Here is a 19448-nt window from a genome sequence, read left to right on the forward strand (position 1 = left end):
TATATATATATATCAGTATATACTAGCATGTACTCCTACTGTATATACAGTACATATCAACACTATTTATATACAGTATATATATCAGTATATACTAGCAAGTATTCCTACTGTATATACAGTACATATCAACACTATATATATATATATATATATATATATATATATATATATATATATATATATATATATATATACTAGCATGTATTCCTACTGTATATACAGTACATATCAACACTATTTATATACAGTATATATATCAGTATATACTAGCATGTATTCCTACTGTATATACAGTACATATCAACACTATTTATATATATATCAGTATATACTAGCATGTATTCCTACTGTATATACAGTACATATCAACACTATTTATATATATATATATCAGTATATACTAGCATGTACTCCTACTGTATATACAGTACATATCAACACTATTTATATATATATCAGTATATACTAGCATGTACTCCTACTGTACATACAGTACATATCAACACTATTTATATATATATCAGTATATACTAGCATGTATTCCTACTGTATATACAGTACATATCAACACTATTTATATATATATATATATCAGTATATACTAGCATGTATTCCTACTGTATATACAGTACATATCAACACTATTTATATACAGTATATATATCAGTATATACTAGCAAGTATTCCTACTGTATATACAGTACATATCAACACTATTTATATATATATCAGTATATACTAGCATGTATTCCTACTGTATATACAGTACATATCAACACTATTTATATATATATATATATCAGTATATACTAGCATGTATTCCTACTGTATATACAGTACATATCAACACTATTTATATACAGTATATATATCAGTATATACTAGCAAGTATTCCTACTGTATATACAGTACATATCAACACTATTTATATACAGTATATATATCAGTATATACTAGCAAGTATTCCTACTGTATATACAGTACATATCAACACTATTTATATATATATAAGTATATACTAGCATGTACTCCTACTGTATATACAGTACATATCAACGCTATCAACTACAAGCCTTACTAGATCTCCTTTGGCCCCTTTGGGTCCTTGGATCCCTCGAGGTCCAGGGTGTCCCTGCAGGCAACAAGATGTTCAATAAAAAATATTTCTAAGACAGGATGTGTTCAGGGCTGTTTCTGATACGCAGTAAAGCAACACATGCTAACAGTATGCTAACAGGCTAGCGTAGCTGCAGGTGTATTTCAATGCATCTCAGCTTTGTCATGTGCTTGATCTTTTTTTCCCCATTTTTGCTGGGGAGTTTTCTGTTTTGTTCAAATATTTCAGCTCTCTTCTTAAATAATCTACTTTTAAATTACATGTATGACTTAATTCCCATTATATCTTGACTTTATTCCCATCTTAGACATTTTTACCCCCAACTAATTTTCCAAAACTGACATGAGGACTTTTGGAGAAGAACTTGTCTATGCTACTAAAATGACATTCTTTTTCCTTATAATGTTAGCAGCTTGTTCTCGTAAGATTGCAACTTTTGTTCTCGTTAGAATAGGATTTTTTTTCTTAATATTTTGACTTTATTTCCAGAACATTTCTTCTGTTTTTTTTTCATTTCTGCTGTTCTTTTGAAAACAAGATTCCAACTGCTTGAACTTTCTTCTTTCTTTCCATAAGGTTATGACTTTGTCATATTTTGACTTTATTCTTGTAAAATCATATTTCTTGAATATTTCTAGTCCACGCTAAAGAAGTGACATTCATAACGTTAGCATCTTATTCTCGTGAGATTGCAACGTTTGTTCTCGTTAGAATAGGATTTGTTTCTTCATATTTTGACTTTTCCCATCTGAAACCTAGGAGTTCAGACCGGTTCGGTGCAAGTGTTCTCCTGGTGAGATTGTGACTTTACTCCAGTAGCACAACCAACAGACACGCGCGGGCCACACTTTGGACACCCCCGCTGTAGGAGCACGAGCTGACTGACGGCGCACTCACAGGAAGTCCAGCAGCTCCGTGCCTTCCTCTCTCACCATCCACACCAGCTTGACCCTGTCACATGACATCACAGTGACTTTAGAAGAACCACATCACGTCATGATCATCATGAGATGTCACACGCCCGCTATTCACGTATTTCTCCTTGCTTGAGCTGTCCTTACTTTGTATCCCGGGTCGCCCGGTTCCCCTCTCTCCCCTCTGTCGCCCGGAGGACCCTGGTCGGAGGACACGCATTGAAGTCAAATGCAATGGATTGGCGGCGCTTTCAGTCAAACGCAGCAACCCGATCCAAAAGACTTACTATGTCACCTGGGGGACCAGGAGGACCCTCCAGTTTGCCATCATCGCCCTGCTCACCCTGCGTGGAGACAGGGGGAGTGACGGTTAACATTTCAAACTCTAAAATCACATTCTTTTTCTCAAAGCATGAGCAGTTTAGTCTTTTTCTGCTTCATGTATTGACCTGTAGGATTTCTGCTGTTTTTGTTTCATTTCTGCTGTTGCTTTTAGAAAAGAATCATGTCAGCTTTCCAAACGTGACATTCCTCCCAATATTACGACTTCCATTCGTGGAGATTTCAAGGCTACGCGTCTAAAACCACACGACTTCTCTCCTGACGCTGTGCTACCACTTTATTCTCCTAAAACTGACACTTTTTTCCTTCATGTTTTGACTTTACTCTTGCAAAATTCCTGCTGTTGCTTTTGAAAAGAAAAGAATTTTACAAATACTTCAACTGTCTTCTTGTAATCTTTTCCACATTTTTGCTGTTGTTGTTTTTTTTTAAAGCATGTTTCAAATATTTCAGCTGTCTTCTTGAATAATCTTTTCTTTTTGTGATACTATGACTTTAGTCCTCCATGATAGCGTCTTCCCAAAATGACAGCACTCCTAACAATACAGTATGTGTGACTTCAAAAGCACATTAGTTTTCCTCCTAATACTCCAACTTTATCCATCCATCTTCCTCCGCTTATCCGGGTCTGGGTCACGGGGGCAGCAGTCTGAGTAGGGCAGTCCAGACCTCCTGGCCCCCGGCCACCGGGAGGACACCGAGGCGCTCCCGGGACCACATCGCGACTCGTAACATTTCTGCTCTTGCTTTTTAAAAAAAAATCATTTTCCAAATATTTCAACTTTCTTCTGAAATAATCTTTTCTTGTCGTAACGTTAGAACTTGGACTTTATTCTCCTCCAAAAAACAACAACTTTTTTCTTGGAGATTGCTGCTAAAATGACATGATTTGCCCTTTTTGACCTTATTCTCATTATTGCTGCTGTTTTTCCCCAATGCTGCTGTTGCATTTAAAAAAAAAATCCAATATTTCAACTTTCTTCTTGTCATGTTTAGTTTGAATTGTTCAAATATGAAATGTATTCTTGAAATATACTCTATCCTTTTTTCTTGGAATACAGTATATTCCCGGAATATCGGAACATTTCACCAACCTGATTTTCCAAAAATGGCAACTTGATGCTTTGTTTGGTTTGTTCATGTGATGAATTTAAAAAGCTTACTATGTCAACTCTATGCCACTAAAATGATAAATGATCTCTCCTTATATTACCGTACTTTACTGTGGAATTCTTTCTGGGAATATTTTGACTTTATTCTTGTAAAATGACGCCATTACTGTCGGACGATTTTTCCATTTTTGTTATTTCTTGTTCAATTCTATTTTTTCAACGGGCTGCAAATGGCCGCCGCCCTGCACTACACAGTAAAAGGCGCACCAAGCATGCAAGAAATGATGATGAGTTCTCCACATAAAGCAAACCAGGTGTACCTTTTCACCTTTTGGTCCGGGACGCCCCATTGGGCCCGACGGTCCCCGATGGCCCTGACGAGACAGAAAGCCCAATTGAGCAAACGGAAATGAGCTCGGAAGGGACTCTTATTGCAAGAGGACGGTCCTGTACCTCATAACCTGAAATGCCGGGTTCTCCCTGCTGACCCATTCTTCCTGGAGCTCCCTAAAGAGAAACAAGCGCCCCTCTTCAGTCACTCAGTAGCTTCCTCACATGCTGGCTGACACGTGCGTCATTCAGTTTGCTTTACCACGTGTCCGACGCTTCCTCTGGAGCCCTTTGGACCCACGGTACCCTGCGGTCCTGTCTTGCCCACCTGCCCCGTCTCCCCGAGGTGACCTTGGTGGCCTTTGGCCCCCTAAATATCCACGAAGGAGACGTTCAACGTATTCAATGCTTTGTCACTTCATCAGCGGTTCTCAACTGGTGGGCTGGGACCCAAAAGTACCATGAAATTATGTCATATTTGAAATGCCATGCAGTACATACTCTACTGTACTCTACTGTACTGTATTGTTTTGTACTGTATTGTATTGTACTGTACTGTACTGTGCTGTACTGTATTGTACTGTATTGTACTGTACTGTACTGTACTGTATTGTACTGTACTGTACTGTGCTGTACTGTATTGTACTGTACTGTACTGTACTGTACTGTGCTGTACTGTATTGTATTGTACTGTATTGTATTGTACTGTATTGTACTGTACTGTACTGTACTGTATTGTACTGTATTGTACTGTACTGTGCTGTACTGTATTGTACTGTACTGTATTGTACTGTGCTGTACTGTATTGTATTGTACTGTATTGTACTGTACTGTATTGTACTGTGCTGTACTGCACTGTATTGTACTGTATTGTACTGTGCTGTATTGTTTTGTACTGTATTGTACTGTATTGTATTGTATTGTACTGTATTGTATTGTATTGTATTGTATTGTATTGTACTGTATTGTACTGTGCTGTACTGTACTGTATTGTACTGTGCTGTACTGTATTGTATTGTACTGTATTGTACTGTACTATACTGTATTGTACTGTACTATAATGTACTGTACTGTATTGTACTGTGCTGTACTGTATTGTATTGTACTGTACTGTATTGTATTGTACTGTATTGTACTGTACTCTACTGTACTGTATGGTACTGTATTGTACTGTACTGTATTGTACTGTATTGTACTGTATTGTATTGTACTGTACTGTATTGTACTGTACTGTATTGTACTGTACTGTACTGTACTGTATTGTATTGTACTGTATTGTATTGTATTGTACTGTACTGTACTGTATTGTATTGTACTGTACTGTATTGTATTGTACTGTATTGTATTGTATTGTACTGTACTGTATTGTATTGTATTGTATTGTATTGTACTGTACTGTATTGTATTGTATTGTGTTGTACTGTATTGTACTGTGCTGTACTGTACTGTATTGTACTGTGCTGTACTGTATTGTTTTGTACTGTATTGTACTGTATTGTATTGTACTGTGCCGTACTGTATTGTACTGTACTGTATTGTACTGTACTGTACTGTATTGTACTGTACTGTATTGTACTGTATTGTATTGTACTGTACTGTACTGTATTGTATTGTACTGTACTGTATTGTACTGTATTGTATTGTACTGTATTGTATTGTACTGTATTGTATTGTATTGTACTGTACTGTATTGTACTGTATTGTATTGTACTGTATTGTATTGTACTGTACTGTATTGTACTGTATTGTACTGTATTGTATTGTACTGTACTGTATTGTACTGTATTGTATTGTATTGTATTGTACTGTATTGTATTGTACTGTACTGTATTGTACTGTATTGTATTGTACTGTACTGTATTGTATTGTACCGTACTGTATTGTACTGTATTGTATTGTATTGTACTGTACTGTATTGTATTGTACTGTATTGTATTGTACTGTATTGTATTGTACTGTAACGTATTGTATTGTATTGTATTGTATTGTACTGTATTGTATTGTATTGTACTGTACTGTATTGTATTGTACTGTATTGTATTGTACTGTATTGTATTGTACTGTAACGTATTGTATTGTATTGTATTGTATTGTATTGTATTGTACTGTATTGTATTGTATTGTACTGTACTGTATTGTATTGTATTGTACTGTACTGTACTGTATTGTATTGTACTGTACTGTATTGTATTGTATTGTATTGTATTGTACTGTACTGTATTGTATTGTACTGTATTGTATTGTACTGTATTGTATTGTATTGTATTGTATTGTATTGTACTGTATTGTATTGTACTGTAACGTATTGTATTGTATTGTATTGTATTGTATTGTACTGTACTGTATTGTATTGTACTGTATTGTATTGTACTGTATTGTATTGTACTGTAACGTATTGTATTGTATTGTATTGTATTGTATTGTATTGTACTGTATTGTATTGTATTGTACTGTACTGTATTGTATTGTATTGTACTGTACTGTACTGTATTGTATTGTACTGTACTGTATTGTATTGTATTGTATTGTATTGTATTGTACTGTACTGTATTGTATTGTACTGTATTGTATTGTACTGTATTGTATTGTATTGTACTGTACTGTATTGTACTGTACTGTATTGTATTGTACTGTATTGTACTGTACTGTATATTCAATTCCTCTCAAATGCACTTTGGACATGTGAAAAATGAATCCAACTAAAATAAATCACTAAAATAATACAAATAAAAATGACCTGAATAAAACTGTAAAAAAGTAATTAAAAATAAATACAAATAAAATGTATTGTACTGTATTGTATTGTACTGTACTGTATTGTACTGTATTGTATTGTACTGTACTGTATTGTATTGTGTTGTACTGTATTGTACTGTGCTGTACTGTACTGTATTGTACTGTGCTGTACTGTATTGTTTTGTACTGTATTGTACTGTATTGTATTGTACTGTGCCGTACTGTATTGTACTGTACTGTATTGTACTGTACTGTATTGTACTGTACTGTACTGTATTGTACTGTACTGTATTGTACTGTATTGTATTGTACTGTATTGTACTGTACTGTATTGTACTGTATTGTATTGTACTGTATTGTATTGTATTGTACTGTACTGTATTGTACTGTATTGTACTGTATTGTATTGTATTGTACTGTACTGTATTGTACTGTATTGTATTGTATTGTATTGTACTGTATTGTATTGTACTGTACTGTATTGTACTGTATTGTATTGTACTGTACTGTATTGTATTGTACCGTACTGTATTGTACTGTATTGTATTGTACTGTATTGTATTGTACTGTATTGTATTGTACTGTACTGTATTGTATTGTATTGTATTGTATTGTATTGTATTGTACTGTATTGTATTGTATTGTACTGTACTGTATTGTATTGTATTGTACTGTACTGTATTGTACTGTACTGTATTGTATTGTATTGTATTGTATTGTATTGTATTGTATTGTATTGTACTGTATTGTATTGTACTGTATTGTATTGTATTGTACTGTACTGTATTGTACTGTACTGTACTGTATTGTACTGTATTGTATTGTACTGTATTGTATTGTATTGTACTGTACTGTATTGTACTGTACTGTATTGTATTGTACTGTATTGTACTGTACTGTATATTCAATTCCTCTCAAATGCACTTTGGACATGTGAAAAATGAATCCAACTAAAATAAATCACTAAAATAATACAAATAAAAATGACCTGAATAAAACTGTAAAAAAGTAATTAAAAATAAATACAAATAAAATGTATTGTACTGTATTGTATTGTACTGTACTGTATTGTACTGTATTGTATTGTACTGTACTGTATTGTATTGTGTTGTACTGTATTGTACTGTGCTGTACTGTACTGTATTGTACTGTGCTGTACTGTATTGTTTTGTACTGTATTGTACTGTATTGTATTGTACTGTACTGTACTGTATTGTACTGTACTGTATTGTACTGTACTGTATTGTACTGTATTGTACTGTACTGTACTGTATTGTATTGTACTGTACTGTATTGTACTGTATTGTATTGTACTGTACTGTATTGTATTGTACTGTATTGTACTGTACTGTATTGTACTGTATTGTATTGTACTGTACTGTATTGTACTGTATTGTACTGTATTGTATTGTATTGTATTGTACTGTACTGTATTGTACTGTATTGTATTGTATTGTACTGTATTGTATTGTACTGTACTGTATTGTACTGTATTGTATTGTACTGTACTGTATTGTATTGTACCGTACTGTATTGTACTGTATTGTATTGTATTGTACTGTACTGTATTGTATTGTACTGTATTGTATTGTACTGTATTGTATTGTACTGTACTGTATTGTATTGTATTGTATTGTATTGTATTGTATTGTATTGTACTGTATTGTATTGTATTGTACTGTACTGTATTGTATTGTATTGTACTGTACTGTACTGTATTGTACTGTACTGTATTGTATTGTATTGTATTGTATTGTATTGTATTGTATTGTACTGTACTGTACTGTATTGTATTGTATTGTATTGTACTGTATTGTATTGTATTGTACTGTACTGTATTGTATTGTACTGTATTGTACTGTACTGTATATTCAATTCCTCTCAAATGCACTTTGGACATGTGAAAAATGAATCCAACTAAAATAAATCACTAAAATAATACAAATAAAAATGACCTGAATAAAACTGTAAAAAAGTAATTAAAAATAAATACAAATAAAATGTCTTAAAAGTGTAAAAAAAAACAACATAAAAATGACTTAAATAAAATTGTTAAAAAATAATAAAAATAAATGAAACAGGAATAAATACCAATTAAAAATGACTTCAATAAAAGTGTAAAAATTAAACAATAAAATAAAAGTGTAAAAATTAAACAATAAAATTAAAAAAACAATGAAAAAAACCCAATGAAAATGACCTAAACCTAAACAAATCATTAGAATAAATAAAAGCGTAAAGACAAAAATAAATAGAAAATAATACAAATGAAAAAATGAAAATGACTTATGTGGAACTTCCCCTCAAAATAATAAACATAAAAATGACAAAGAAATAAAGCGTAAAAATCATTGAAATAAACAACATTAAATAAAAGTGTCAAATAGAATGCAAATAAAAACCAAAGTGTAAAAGAAAAAAAAGCTAATAAAAATGACTTCGAGCAACGTGGGTCCCAGGTTGAGACCATTTGAGAACCCCTGGACTAGAGGATGAGGATGATGACGATGAAGAACCTTTGGTCCAAGTTTGCCTCTTTCTCCAATTTTGCCGGATTTCCCTTCTTGGCCCTGCAAGTGTAGAGTGGTCACGGGTAGAATATGTGAATACGTTCCCATGCGGCTGAACAGCGAGGCGCTTACTCTGACACCGGGGATCCCAGGACTTCCGACAGGACCCTCCTTTCCCTTGAAACCAGTTTCGCCTTTTTCACCCGTGTCGCCCTCCTGGCCCGTGTCGCCCTTATCGCCCTGGCATTGGCACAGTGACACCACTTAGCACCGTCAGCGCTGTGCAATCCAGTGTTGGAATGCGGACTCACCTTGGCTCCATCGGGACCAGCAGGACCAGCCTCCCCCTCCAAGCCGGGCTCACCCTGCTCACAGACACATTCCACGCTCATTTCCATTCAGCCGCTGCAACATTCGGTCCGGTCGTAGCAAACATACCCGTGGGCCGATGAGTCCCTGCTCTCCGACGTTCCCGGCAGGTCCGACAGCTCCCTGTCACATGACCCACACGTTCATCAGTGCAAAGGTAAAGCTAAAAACCCGAAAAGAAAAGACGTCACCTTCTCCCCTGGCTCGCCCGGCGGTCCCGGCTCGCCCATGCTGCCCGCAGGACCCTAGTGGAAACAAGGCGGGTGATAATTAGGACATCGTATACTGTATCGGACTGTACATCTGCAAATATCGCTCACCTTCTGACCCATTTCTCCTAAAAGTCCAGTCGTGCCTGGTGGTCCAGGAGGCCCCTACAGACGACAGGGAAACACTGTGTTGGTAAATCGCCCTCGTTAGCATCTCATAAGAACAAAACACCTTCATTCTACATGCATTCCATGCCGACTGTAAACGCCTCAAGTCAGTTCACTCAACATTTTCCAGCAGGACGATGCGTTGACAGGACGTGATGTTGCGTAACTGCACGTTTTGTAAATAGAATCGTGTATACGGCTTCTTCGTGTGTAAAACTGAATTTCAAACGTGAGATGCACATTATAGGGTTAAAGTGCATTGTTAGGACACCTGTGGGTGTGGCCATTCTTCCAAGAGGTCTTGTTCTGTAACCAAACCTGTGCAAATAGCGTGGATCTACTACTGTACTACTGTACAGTGCTACTGTGCTACTGTACTACTGTACTACTGTGCTATTGTACAGTGCTACTGTGCTACTGTACAGTACTACTGTACAGTGCTACTGTGCTACTGTACTACTATGCTACTGTACAGTGCTACTGTACTACTGTGCTACTGTACTACTGTGCTACTGTACTACTGTACAGTGCTACTGTACTACTGTGCTACTGTGCTACTGTACTACTGTATGGGGGTGCTGTTGAGGTGTAAAGGGTGCAGAATGACATTGTTTCCATCAGTGGAATCGTCGTTTTGACATGACAGCGTGTTTCTTGCCATATTCCAGTGAGCCAATGACGGTGCAGTCCTGCTGCCACATGGCAAACACTGCAGGAAGTGTTTGGCGTAGCAGACATGAGTTTGAAAATGCGTCTGTTGTCGAGTAAGTTTTGGAGCAATTGTACGCAACAGAAAGACGGCAGCCAATGAAAATCCAATAAAAGTAGTAAACAGGGTTCTAAAAACGGGAGGATTTAGTCCACACAGCCTGGAGGGAGACGTCACAGTGGGAGGGGAGAGAAGGGACATGGAATCACACCTGCTCGCCTGCGATTCCCTTGTCTCCTGGTGGCCCCGATGGCCCTTGGATACCCTTGGGATAGAAAAGTTCAAAAGTCAAAAACAAAAATGTACTAAAAGAAGAGAAATGCGGAATATTGTGGATATACTCACAGGGAAACCCTTCGATCCAGTTTCCCCAGACTCCCCGATTTTCCCCTGCAGGACGACAAGGCAAACACAAAGAGATGAAAAACAACTGCTAACAAAGGACGTCATTCAAAAGCGTCCAAAGTGCACATTTCTGGAGAACTCTCTCTCTCGGTGGCTTGCAGCATTGAGATACAGTCATGGATAGTTCTTGTTCATTTGAAGGCCCGATACAAGTAAAGGTCCCTTTGCTTGGACAAACGTAACAATGACAGCAAAGAAGCTTGTTTTGGCAGTCCAATGCTATCATGTTCATGTTCATGAAAAGCATGGAAGTTTCTAGATACCAGCTCTTCAATTAAACTCTTGGGAGCTCCATTGGTTATCATCGTTATATTTGTCCAAACACATGTACCTTCAGTTGCACCCGCCATTCAAAAGGATCCATGAAGTGAAGAAACAAGGCTGCTCTAATCATCTTTGTGAAGGCCTGTCCAAGCGTCTACAGGGAAAAAAAGGGTACTTTTTGTGAGTGCCTTTGAGAACCTGAGGTGCTCCGGCAAACAGAGACGCTTGATACTGGCTTTCTTGCTAATATCCCATATACTGATATCGTCCAGCATATCATTACCGATACCAACACCAACTGATGCCCTAAAGCTTCATTTGTGTCCACGCCATTAAACATACGTAGAAAGACGGCTGACTCCTCCTGCTCACACCAAACATAACCTCCATCACCTAAATCAGGCTGATGCCTCGCCTCTCCACGTTCCACACCACGGTGCCTTACCTGGGGTCCGGGGAAGCCGATTTTTCCTGGAGGACCATCTGGACCCTGTTGAGAGGAGCGGGAACACGTGCTGACACCTGTCACCTGAACTGTACATTTCCACACTCATAGGCTTGAATGTACAGCCTCCTCACCTTCTTGCCCTCCGACCCCATCTCTCCCGTTGGACCGTCAGGCCCCGTGGCGCCCTGAAACACAAGACAAATGTCACCTCGCCAACAGAGGTCACTGTAACACAGCCAGAGAGGCGCGGCACACTGTAAATAAACAATTTTTGCATGGTCCTACAGCAGCAGAGAGGCGATGTGAGGGTCTCTGTGTCCGACACTTTCAGGGTAAACAAGACAAGTGAATGAGCGCTTGTGTGCTTTAAGGTGGAGGGACAGCGTAGGAAAAAAGCCCGCTGGCCCTTCTGTAGCCACGTGTTTGCATCGTAGCAACACTGCAAAGACAGAGAGATGAGCTGCCAGATATCATCACCCCAAAGTGACGACGAATAGGAGGCGGTCCCTCACAAAGCCTTGTTTCTTATAGTATCTCCTTGAAAAAAATACACTGAGGTCACTAAACTGGCCGTGGGACGTGTGCAATTATCAAGCCAAACTGGGGATCGTCCTGTTGCCAGCCAATGTGACGTGACACTGCCAAAACAGGCGCCTTGTACTTTGAAGGCTTGATGACTGGCCGCAGTGGGAGGTTGTCCCACGGAGGGCGCCGCGAGGCCCAAAGTGCCATAAGCCTATTATAGGTAGAAAGATGGATGAGCGGCGCTCATTAAAATTCCTGTCTGGCGTACCTGATACCCGCCGCGCGTGTTTACATAGCCTGATTAACCTGCGTCACAGCGGAAAACACGCTAGCATGTCGAAGAAAAATATCACGATGCAGTCATTGACGGTATAGCCCCTCATTTAATGACACAGTGTGGCGATGGGGGGGTTGATTTATTGCTTTGTCCACAGTCTCTTCACATGTCATTATCGTATTGTACATAACAGGTATCTTCTACAACGTGAAACATAGTCAAACAATAGCTAAACATATGTGATTCTAAAGGAAAGTTTGCCCGTTCATTGTCTTGTCTTGTGAGTTGGGCGTCTCGTAGCTAGTGGAGCTACGGTTACACTTCATGTTCTACATTTTACATTTTACAGGAAGAGCTTAAGTTAACTTGCATTGCAAATATACCCAGTATATTCTGGGAGGTACAGTAGATCTTTGGTCTCGGTCGTTTTAAAAGAAGCTCACAGGCTGACAAAGCGTGAGCACCACTGGTCTAAGGGAACTAATGTGTTTTATCTATGTTCTCTTTGACTGTAAACTGCTTTCCCCCTCCACGTCCGATACAGTAGCTGGTGTGTGTGCGCTGTTGGATTTGTGCCACGGGTGCGAGGGAACCTCCGCTATGTGTTCTACGTTTGGACAGTACCGGAGTACGTTGTGAACCACAGAGGATGTAAGAGGCATAGACCGTGTGGACGTACAGACACTACTTTGTCATTTGACTTTTGTATTTGTACTTTATTTATCCCACGGAGGGGAAATTCACTATTTTTTGATGAAAGTACAAGTAGGTGCATCTTATCCAATGATGGGAAAAGGTTCCACTCTGCTGACCTGCAAGTAGGCCTTCTCTGCAACACAGCGCTAACCCACGCCAAGAACAATAGCACCCTGTTCCTCTTGAACTCATTCAGTACCAAAGACATACTGTAGTTTTAGAATCCAGAACGCCCGCCCCCAACAGCGTATTTATACGTCTTTTACGTTTTTTTGTGCGAGTGGCAAAAAGGAAACATTTGGGTGTCCTTTTAGGCCGCATGCTATTTATGTTGGTATAGCTGTTTAGATATTTCAGCTGTCGCAAAAGCAACAAAAGCAGTTGTGATGGACTGAGAACACGATGAGCTGGATGAATGAGAATCATCAGACTTACAGCAACTGTGGAAGAAAGATTCCTTGGAAAGTAGAGCTTCACGTGTGGTCATTGATATCAGTGGTGATGTGCATGATGCACATGTGAAGCATTTCCTGGCATGGTCCTGCGAGGATGAATATCATCTGGAGCCTCGGAGACGTACAATTGTTCTAAAGGTGTTTGTAGAACTTTCGGAAAATATAAAGCCTGGCCGACCTTTGTAACACTCAATGAGAGAACCTGACAAAAAAGCTTGTTTTGTTGTTTTTCTTTAACCCTGACGTGAATCCAGTTTCCTCAGTTCACTAATTTGATCAGCAAAAACATTTTCCATGCTGGATATCAAGCAGCGGCATTGTTCCACTTATGAGAGATTTGGATCACTGGAACGTCATTGTGAAAAGGACAGCTTACACCGAGGCAAGCGCCAAAGTCCACGGAGCAGACGGGACATCACTGGAGAGAAGGTTTTGTAGAACTTCATGATGTCCACCCATCCACTACACCTTGTACAAAACATGACCAGGTTGCTCTTTACTCAGGATGAGCTTCCAACTTACCCGCAAACCTTTGGGTCCTCTGGTACCTGCGGGTCCCGTTCCCCCAGGAGGTCCCTAAGTAGGAAGGAAAAGGAGAAGAAGAGGAAAAAAGGAGATAAAAGAAAAGGTTTACACTGACACAGCACATGCTGACCCGGGAGGAGGGCTTAGCAGCGTGACCTGGGGGGCACAGCATGAGGTTTGTTGTTAGTTGTGTCACTCACACCAATTAAACAGCCATGCTCCGGAATCCTGCTCGGCTGAGCCCCCCAGCGCTCTATTTATGTTTGTTTTGGTGGCTCACCAGCCTCCCGCTTCAGCCGACACTTGCTTGGCCCGCGCCAAGACCGCCGCTTATGCGGGGGCGCTTTGCACGTCTAATTGGTGAGAGGTGTTTGGCTCGTGAGCGACGGGAGGACAATGCCGGTTCAGCGGGAGGCCGTCCCTCCAAAAGCTCCCACTGAAGATTGTTACTGACTGCAAGGCTTTGGGAGCAAACCCAGCAACCAAAAAGGAATTTCCTCTGTGGCCGTTTGGCTGGAAGCACGCAGCAGCTTCTGATCAGGACGGGCGAGATGGGCCCCATATTAGCACGAGCCGCAAACCGGTCATGACTTACTGGTCTGCCAGGTGGTCCTGGAGGCCCGGTCTCCCCTGGTGTCCCTGGGTGACCCTGTGGACAAACAATGATGAGGAATGATGCAACAAAAGGATGCGAGAGCAGACAACAAAAATGTATCCTAACAGGCGTTGTGTAGAATGGGGGAGGCGACCCACCCAGTGGGAACGCCTTTGATAAACATATTGACAAAACTGAAGTATCGTGCTGACAGAGGCTTTGAGGTGTGGACATTCGAATTGATCCATCCATCTTCTTCCGCTTAGACTTCCCTCTCATTGGCTACGTCGTCCCGAGGCGCTCCCGGCCAGTGGAGAGACATGGTCTCTCCAACGTGTCCTGGGTCTAACTAGGTCTGCTGCTTTCAGACATCTGAACAAGCAAGGTCGTGTAGCACAGCACCCCATGTTGTGCAATGTTATGCAGATAAATCACACATGTTGGCGCTAAAAAGTCCCGCTTTAGCAATCCCTTCTTTGACAGGGTGTTTTTGAATGAATAAATAGTGCCCATAAATAGAAATAGTGCCCATGAGGGAAAGTCATCAGAAGTGATGGACTTGTCTCTCTCTCACGCGTGCAAACAGTTAGTGTTGTTATGCCTTTTCCAGCTGCCAGATCAAGCAGGTTTTCCAAAGCGTTGTAACACGTAAGAGCACGGGGCTCATCCCACTTCCTCGCTCATCAGAAGCATCCGAGTATTCCCATGGGAATAACACACATGCTCTAAGCGAGGGTTCCCTTTCAGCGCTGTGCCCCCCACCAAAAAAATAAATGAATCCTTCCCATCTCTTCTTCCCATCTTACCGTAGACCCCTTTTCTCCAGGCGGTCCGGGAAGGCCCATGGAACCTCGATCTCCCTAAAAACACAAAAAGACTCAAGTCTATCCGCCGAATGAAGAGCTGTAAGCGACGAATCCACTCGGAATGTTACCTTCTCTCCTGCCAGCCCCGCCTCTCCCACAGGTCCGATGAAACCCACCAAGCCCTGGAATGCACACACACGCACACACACGCACGCACACTCAAAAATATAGTTTAACAAGAAAACCCCCCCAAAAAAAGCAAAAATCAGCAGTAATTCTACAAAAATAAAGTTAAAATATTAAGAAAAAAAAGTTGCAGTCCAACGAGAAAAAGTTGTAATTTTCCAAGAATAAAATGATGAGAAAAAATGAGTCATTTTAGTGGCTTAAAAGTTGAACTACTAAAGGTGAAGAAAAAAGGAAAGCAGCAAATACAGCTGTATTTGTTGGGAAATGTGAAAAAGCTTTAACGTTACGACTATAAAGTCAAAACATGATGGGAATAAAGTCAGCATTACAAGAAGAAACTTGAAATAGTTGGGAAATAAAATGAAACAACAACAGCAGAAACGGATCAACGGCTGTGACTTTATGGGAATAAAGTCCAAATATGACACCCCTGCTGCATGGGAAACCTAAAGTCAGGGTTTCTTACTCTTTCTCCCATGGCGCCGACCTTTCCCGTGATGCCAGTCTCTCCCTGCGTCAAGCAACATTGGAGGTTTGCAACGAATGATTCCACGTCACTTAGAGGAGAAATCAAGGTGAAGGAAAGGTCTATTCACCTTCACTCCCTCAGGCCCGACCTTTCCGGGGAATCCTTTTCTGCCCAGTCGACCCTAAACGGGACATGAACACGCCACGTTAACCTTCTAAATAAACACAAAAGGCGGTGAATCACGGCCGATGACAGCTCGCGGTCGTCTGCAGATGTCGCAGTCTGCCGAAACATGCAGTGGCGTGTGCAGGTGAGCCAGACGTTTACCTCTTGGCAGACTGTCAAGGTGTTTGCTGACTGGAACGTCTCTTCCACAGACAATCATTCCTGAGCTTAAGAGGGGAGCTAAGTGCTTTTTTACCAGCTGTAACTTCTCTGAACACACTCAATTCAATGACTCGAGGATTGCAACCTTTGAGTGCAGACGCTTTTAATTCACGCAGCAATAAAACAAATTCCAAAGAGCTGTTAAGGTGCTGTGTCTTCTTCACCCCTTTAACAGTTCTGCTGGCATCTGAGCACAACATCCAAAAAAAGGAATACAGGGATGGAAACGAATTGAAGTGAAAATCTGAGACGGGCTATTGTTGCAAGAGCGGCCCTGAACAGAAAGCAGCTGGCCCAAGAGGAGGCGGACCTGTGCCACCTGGCCAGAGATCACTCAAAGCTCCTGCAGGAGGCACCACTTCCCCTCAGAAGGACCACGGGGTGGTCCGAGAACCCGCTTGAATCAGCAGGACTTAAGAGGAGGCTTGAAGGAAAAATGCAGGAAGTAAAAAGACCAAAAAAATGCCAAAAACATCTGGGACCATGAAAGAAAAATAGGTCTGACTCGGGGAAAATTCAAGTGAAGGCGCCGGTCCAGCAGGGCTATACTTGGCACTCAGTAGTCTCCTCTTTCTGTAACAACCTCTGGCTATAAATGTTCACAGCAGTCAACAACGTAGTGAATCACCCCCTTGTGTCCAAAACAGGGATGCTAAGTTCTTCCGTATACCAGAGTTCATCAAAAACCTGCACTTGTTTGGGAACTTCCCCCATCATCCACAATCCTTACATGGGACATGAACACACGTCTTTCTCTTTCTGTGCCTTCCAAAGATAGAAAAACAGATAAAAAGAGACAGGTCATGAATGCACGTCGTGCGGCACACCTATGCGCCACCAAAGACAAGCGCTGTTAAAACACCCCCAACAAGGTGTTATGGTTGTGAGCATGTAGTAACGGGTACATTCATGACAGCGTGGAATACTACACTACTTGGCAGAACTTCCTTCCTGGGTGCATTGATTTCACATAGCAACACAGAAAGGAACGCTACACCTAAGGTCCAAAACAAAAACAGCTCCAATATGTAGCGCTACCTTTGGCTAGTGTGTGGTGAAGCTAGTCGCTAGCCGGCTAGTCGCTAGCCAGTGTGGTGTGGCGAGGTGTCACTATGCCAGTAATGTAGTTCTTGAGCATAACAATACCAAACAACGTATTTATAAATGGCTTCCCAAAGGGAGTCTGCCCCAAGAACTCACCTCAAATCCCATTGGGCCTGGCGGTCCGATGGGGCCCTCATCTCCCTGGAAACACATCATATATTTATGAATCCAAATCCACTGAGGTCTTTTGTGTCTGTGGGGCTTACCTCCAAGCCAGGTAACCCTTGTGGCCCGGGCAAACCTCTGGTCCCGAGCTTTCCCTTGGTGAGCCAAAAACAGACAAACGTTCACATAACGGTTGTGCTAAATGAGGTAGTACGGTCGTAAGTGGTAAGTGGTTAGCTCGCTAGCTGGCTAGCCAGCGGGCACCTTGAGTCCCTGCAGCATAAGAGTTGCAATGTGTTGTAAACAAAGAATAATAGGAGCGTAAAGCTGACTCTGGGGGTGTTATTTCATGTCCACGGGCTCTAATAACATTAGAAACTGTATTTAGAAAGCCATAGACAGATTTAGTATGCTCCAACTACAAAAATATTCCAATTATTAACATTGAATGAACCGCCATAAATGAGGGAGGACTGTACCACCTGAAAGAGTGGACGTGATACGCGATGACAAGACACAATAACTCACGTTCGCATTGGGAAAGTTCACTGTTGTTGTCGTATCTCCAACTAAATGTGGGTCGATCACATGGCATCGACGTGAGTCTATCATCCGTCCTCACTGACTATCTTTGTTTATACCAAATTGCGCAACTCATATGCGCAGGCTACAGGGACACAAGAAACGGCATTAGCAAGCCTAAGCAGGGAAGCCCCGGCTACTTTGTCCAGCTCCTCCCGGCGGATCCCGAGGTTTTCTCAGGCCAGTTGAAAGACACAGTCTCTCCAACGTGTCTTGGGTCTTCTCCGAGGCCTCCTAGCGGTCGGACGTGCCCTGAACACCTCCCCAGGGAGGCATCCAGACCAGATGCCTGAGCCACCTCATCTGGCTCCTCTCAATGCGGAGGAGCAGCGCTTCTACTCCAAGTTTCTCCTGAAAGTTAGCCTCCAATTTATTTATGCTAGAGGAAGGTGGGAGGTGCAAGGTGGAAGGTGGAAGCATAAAGAAAGGGTTTGCAACTGAGCGGGGACAACGCAAGAAGACCACTTCCACATGGAATGGGAGGAGAACTTGTTTTGACTCTGCATCCTTGGCGACTCCACAGTGCAAGTTAATGTAAGAGCATGTCTCATCAATGTGACATGACTGACACCTAGTGACCAAAGTACCACATGACTTTTTACCAATAATAGGCCAGAGTCAACTACAAAACCGCGATCGTTTATGAATTTATTCATTTTCAAAAGGCCGTGATAGAGTGAGGGGGTGATGTGCGAGGGACGAGCGTACACATGATGCTCTTACCTTTGGTCCTTCAAGGCCATTCTCTCCTGGTGGTCCCATGTCTCCAGGGAAGCCCTGTCATGGTCAGTTCACACTTGTCACATTGTGCTTTCCTACTGTCTGCGTCTGTGCACTGTGGGTAAACACCCACCTCAGGGCCATTCGGTCCCGCTGTCCCATCGGGGCCTTTGTCCCCCATGCTGCCCTGTAAAGAGACAGAAAATGTGTACGTTAAACTTAAGAGGCTGTGAGGATGAAGAACATCTTTGGGTTGCAAAAGTCAACACTAACCTGCGGTCCTGGTTTACCACGGATGCCAGGCGGTCCCAGTGCCCCCTGGATGCCCTGTCACGCACAAACACAAGCTTTCAAACTTGGAAAGACAACGGAGCCAT

The 19448-nt window shown here is 41.1% G+C and overlaps 1 protein-coding gene across 3 annotated transcripts in view; it reads right to left on the reverse strand.

Annotated features, from left to right (window-relative positions):
• LOC129170501 (collagen alpha-1(XXVII) chain B-like) overlaps positions 1 to 19448 on the reverse strand; it is a 77919-nt gene that overhangs the window by 8464 nt on the left and 50007 nt on the right. For all 3 annotated transcript variants that reach the window (XM_054758167.1, XM_054758169.1, XM_054758166.1), the window contains 28 exons: positions 19345 to 19398; positions 19205 to 19258; positions 19075 to 19128; positions 17871 to 17924; positions 17761 to 17805; positions 16301 to 16354; positions 16171 to 16215; positions 15644 to 15697; positions 15516 to 15569; positions 14710 to 14763; positions 14112 to 14165; positions 11768 to 11821; positions 11634 to 11678; positions 10865 to 10909; positions 10731 to 10784; positions 9754 to 9807; positions 9625 to 9678; positions 9503 to 9556; positions 9376 to 9429; positions 9197 to 9304; positions 9071 to 9124; positions 4081 to 4188; positions 3942 to 3995; positions 3809 to 3862; positions 2322 to 2378; positions 2182 to 2235; positions 2018 to 2071; positions 1082 to 1135 (listed from right to left, as the gene is read on the reverse strand). In XM_054758167.1, the coding sequence (XP_054614142.1) occupies positions 1082 to 1135; positions 2018 to 2071; positions 2182 to 2235; positions 2322 to 2378; positions 3809 to 3862; positions 3942 to 3995; positions 4081 to 4188; positions 9071 to 9124; positions 9197 to 9304; positions 9376 to 9429; positions 9503 to 9556; positions 9625 to 9678; positions 9754 to 9807; positions 10731 to 10784; positions 10865 to 10909; positions 11634 to 11678; positions 11768 to 11821; positions 14112 to 14165; positions 14710 to 14763; positions 15516 to 15569; positions 15644 to 15697; positions 16171 to 16215; positions 16301 to 16354; positions 17761 to 17805; positions 17871 to 17924; positions 19075 to 19128; positions 19205 to 19258; positions 19345 to 19398 (1587 nt within the window). The remainder of the gene's footprint in view (positions 1 to 1081; positions 1136 to 2017; positions 2072 to 2181; positions 2236 to 2321; positions 2379 to 3808; positions 3863 to 3941; positions 3996 to 4080; positions 4189 to 9070; positions 9125 to 9196; positions 9305 to 9375; positions 9430 to 9502; positions 9557 to 9624; positions 9679 to 9753; positions 9808 to 10730; positions 10785 to 10864; positions 10910 to 11633; positions 11679 to 11767; positions 11822 to 14111; positions 14166 to 14709; positions 14764 to 15515; positions 15570 to 15643; positions 15698 to 16170; positions 16216 to 16300; positions 16355 to 17760; positions 17806 to 17870; positions 17925 to 19074; positions 19129 to 19204; positions 19259 to 19344; positions 19399 to 19448) is intronic.

Source organism: Dunckerocampus dactyliophorus, chromosome 17 (assembly GCF_027744805.1).
Source record: "Dunckerocampus dactyliophorus isolate RoL2022-P2 chromosome 17, RoL_Ddac_1.1, whole genome shotgun sequence".
In the NCBI taxonomy this organism is placed as follows: domain Eukaryota; kingdom Metazoa; phylum Chordata; class Actinopteri; order Syngnathiformes; family Syngnathidae; genus Dunckerocampus; species Dunckerocampus dactyliophorus.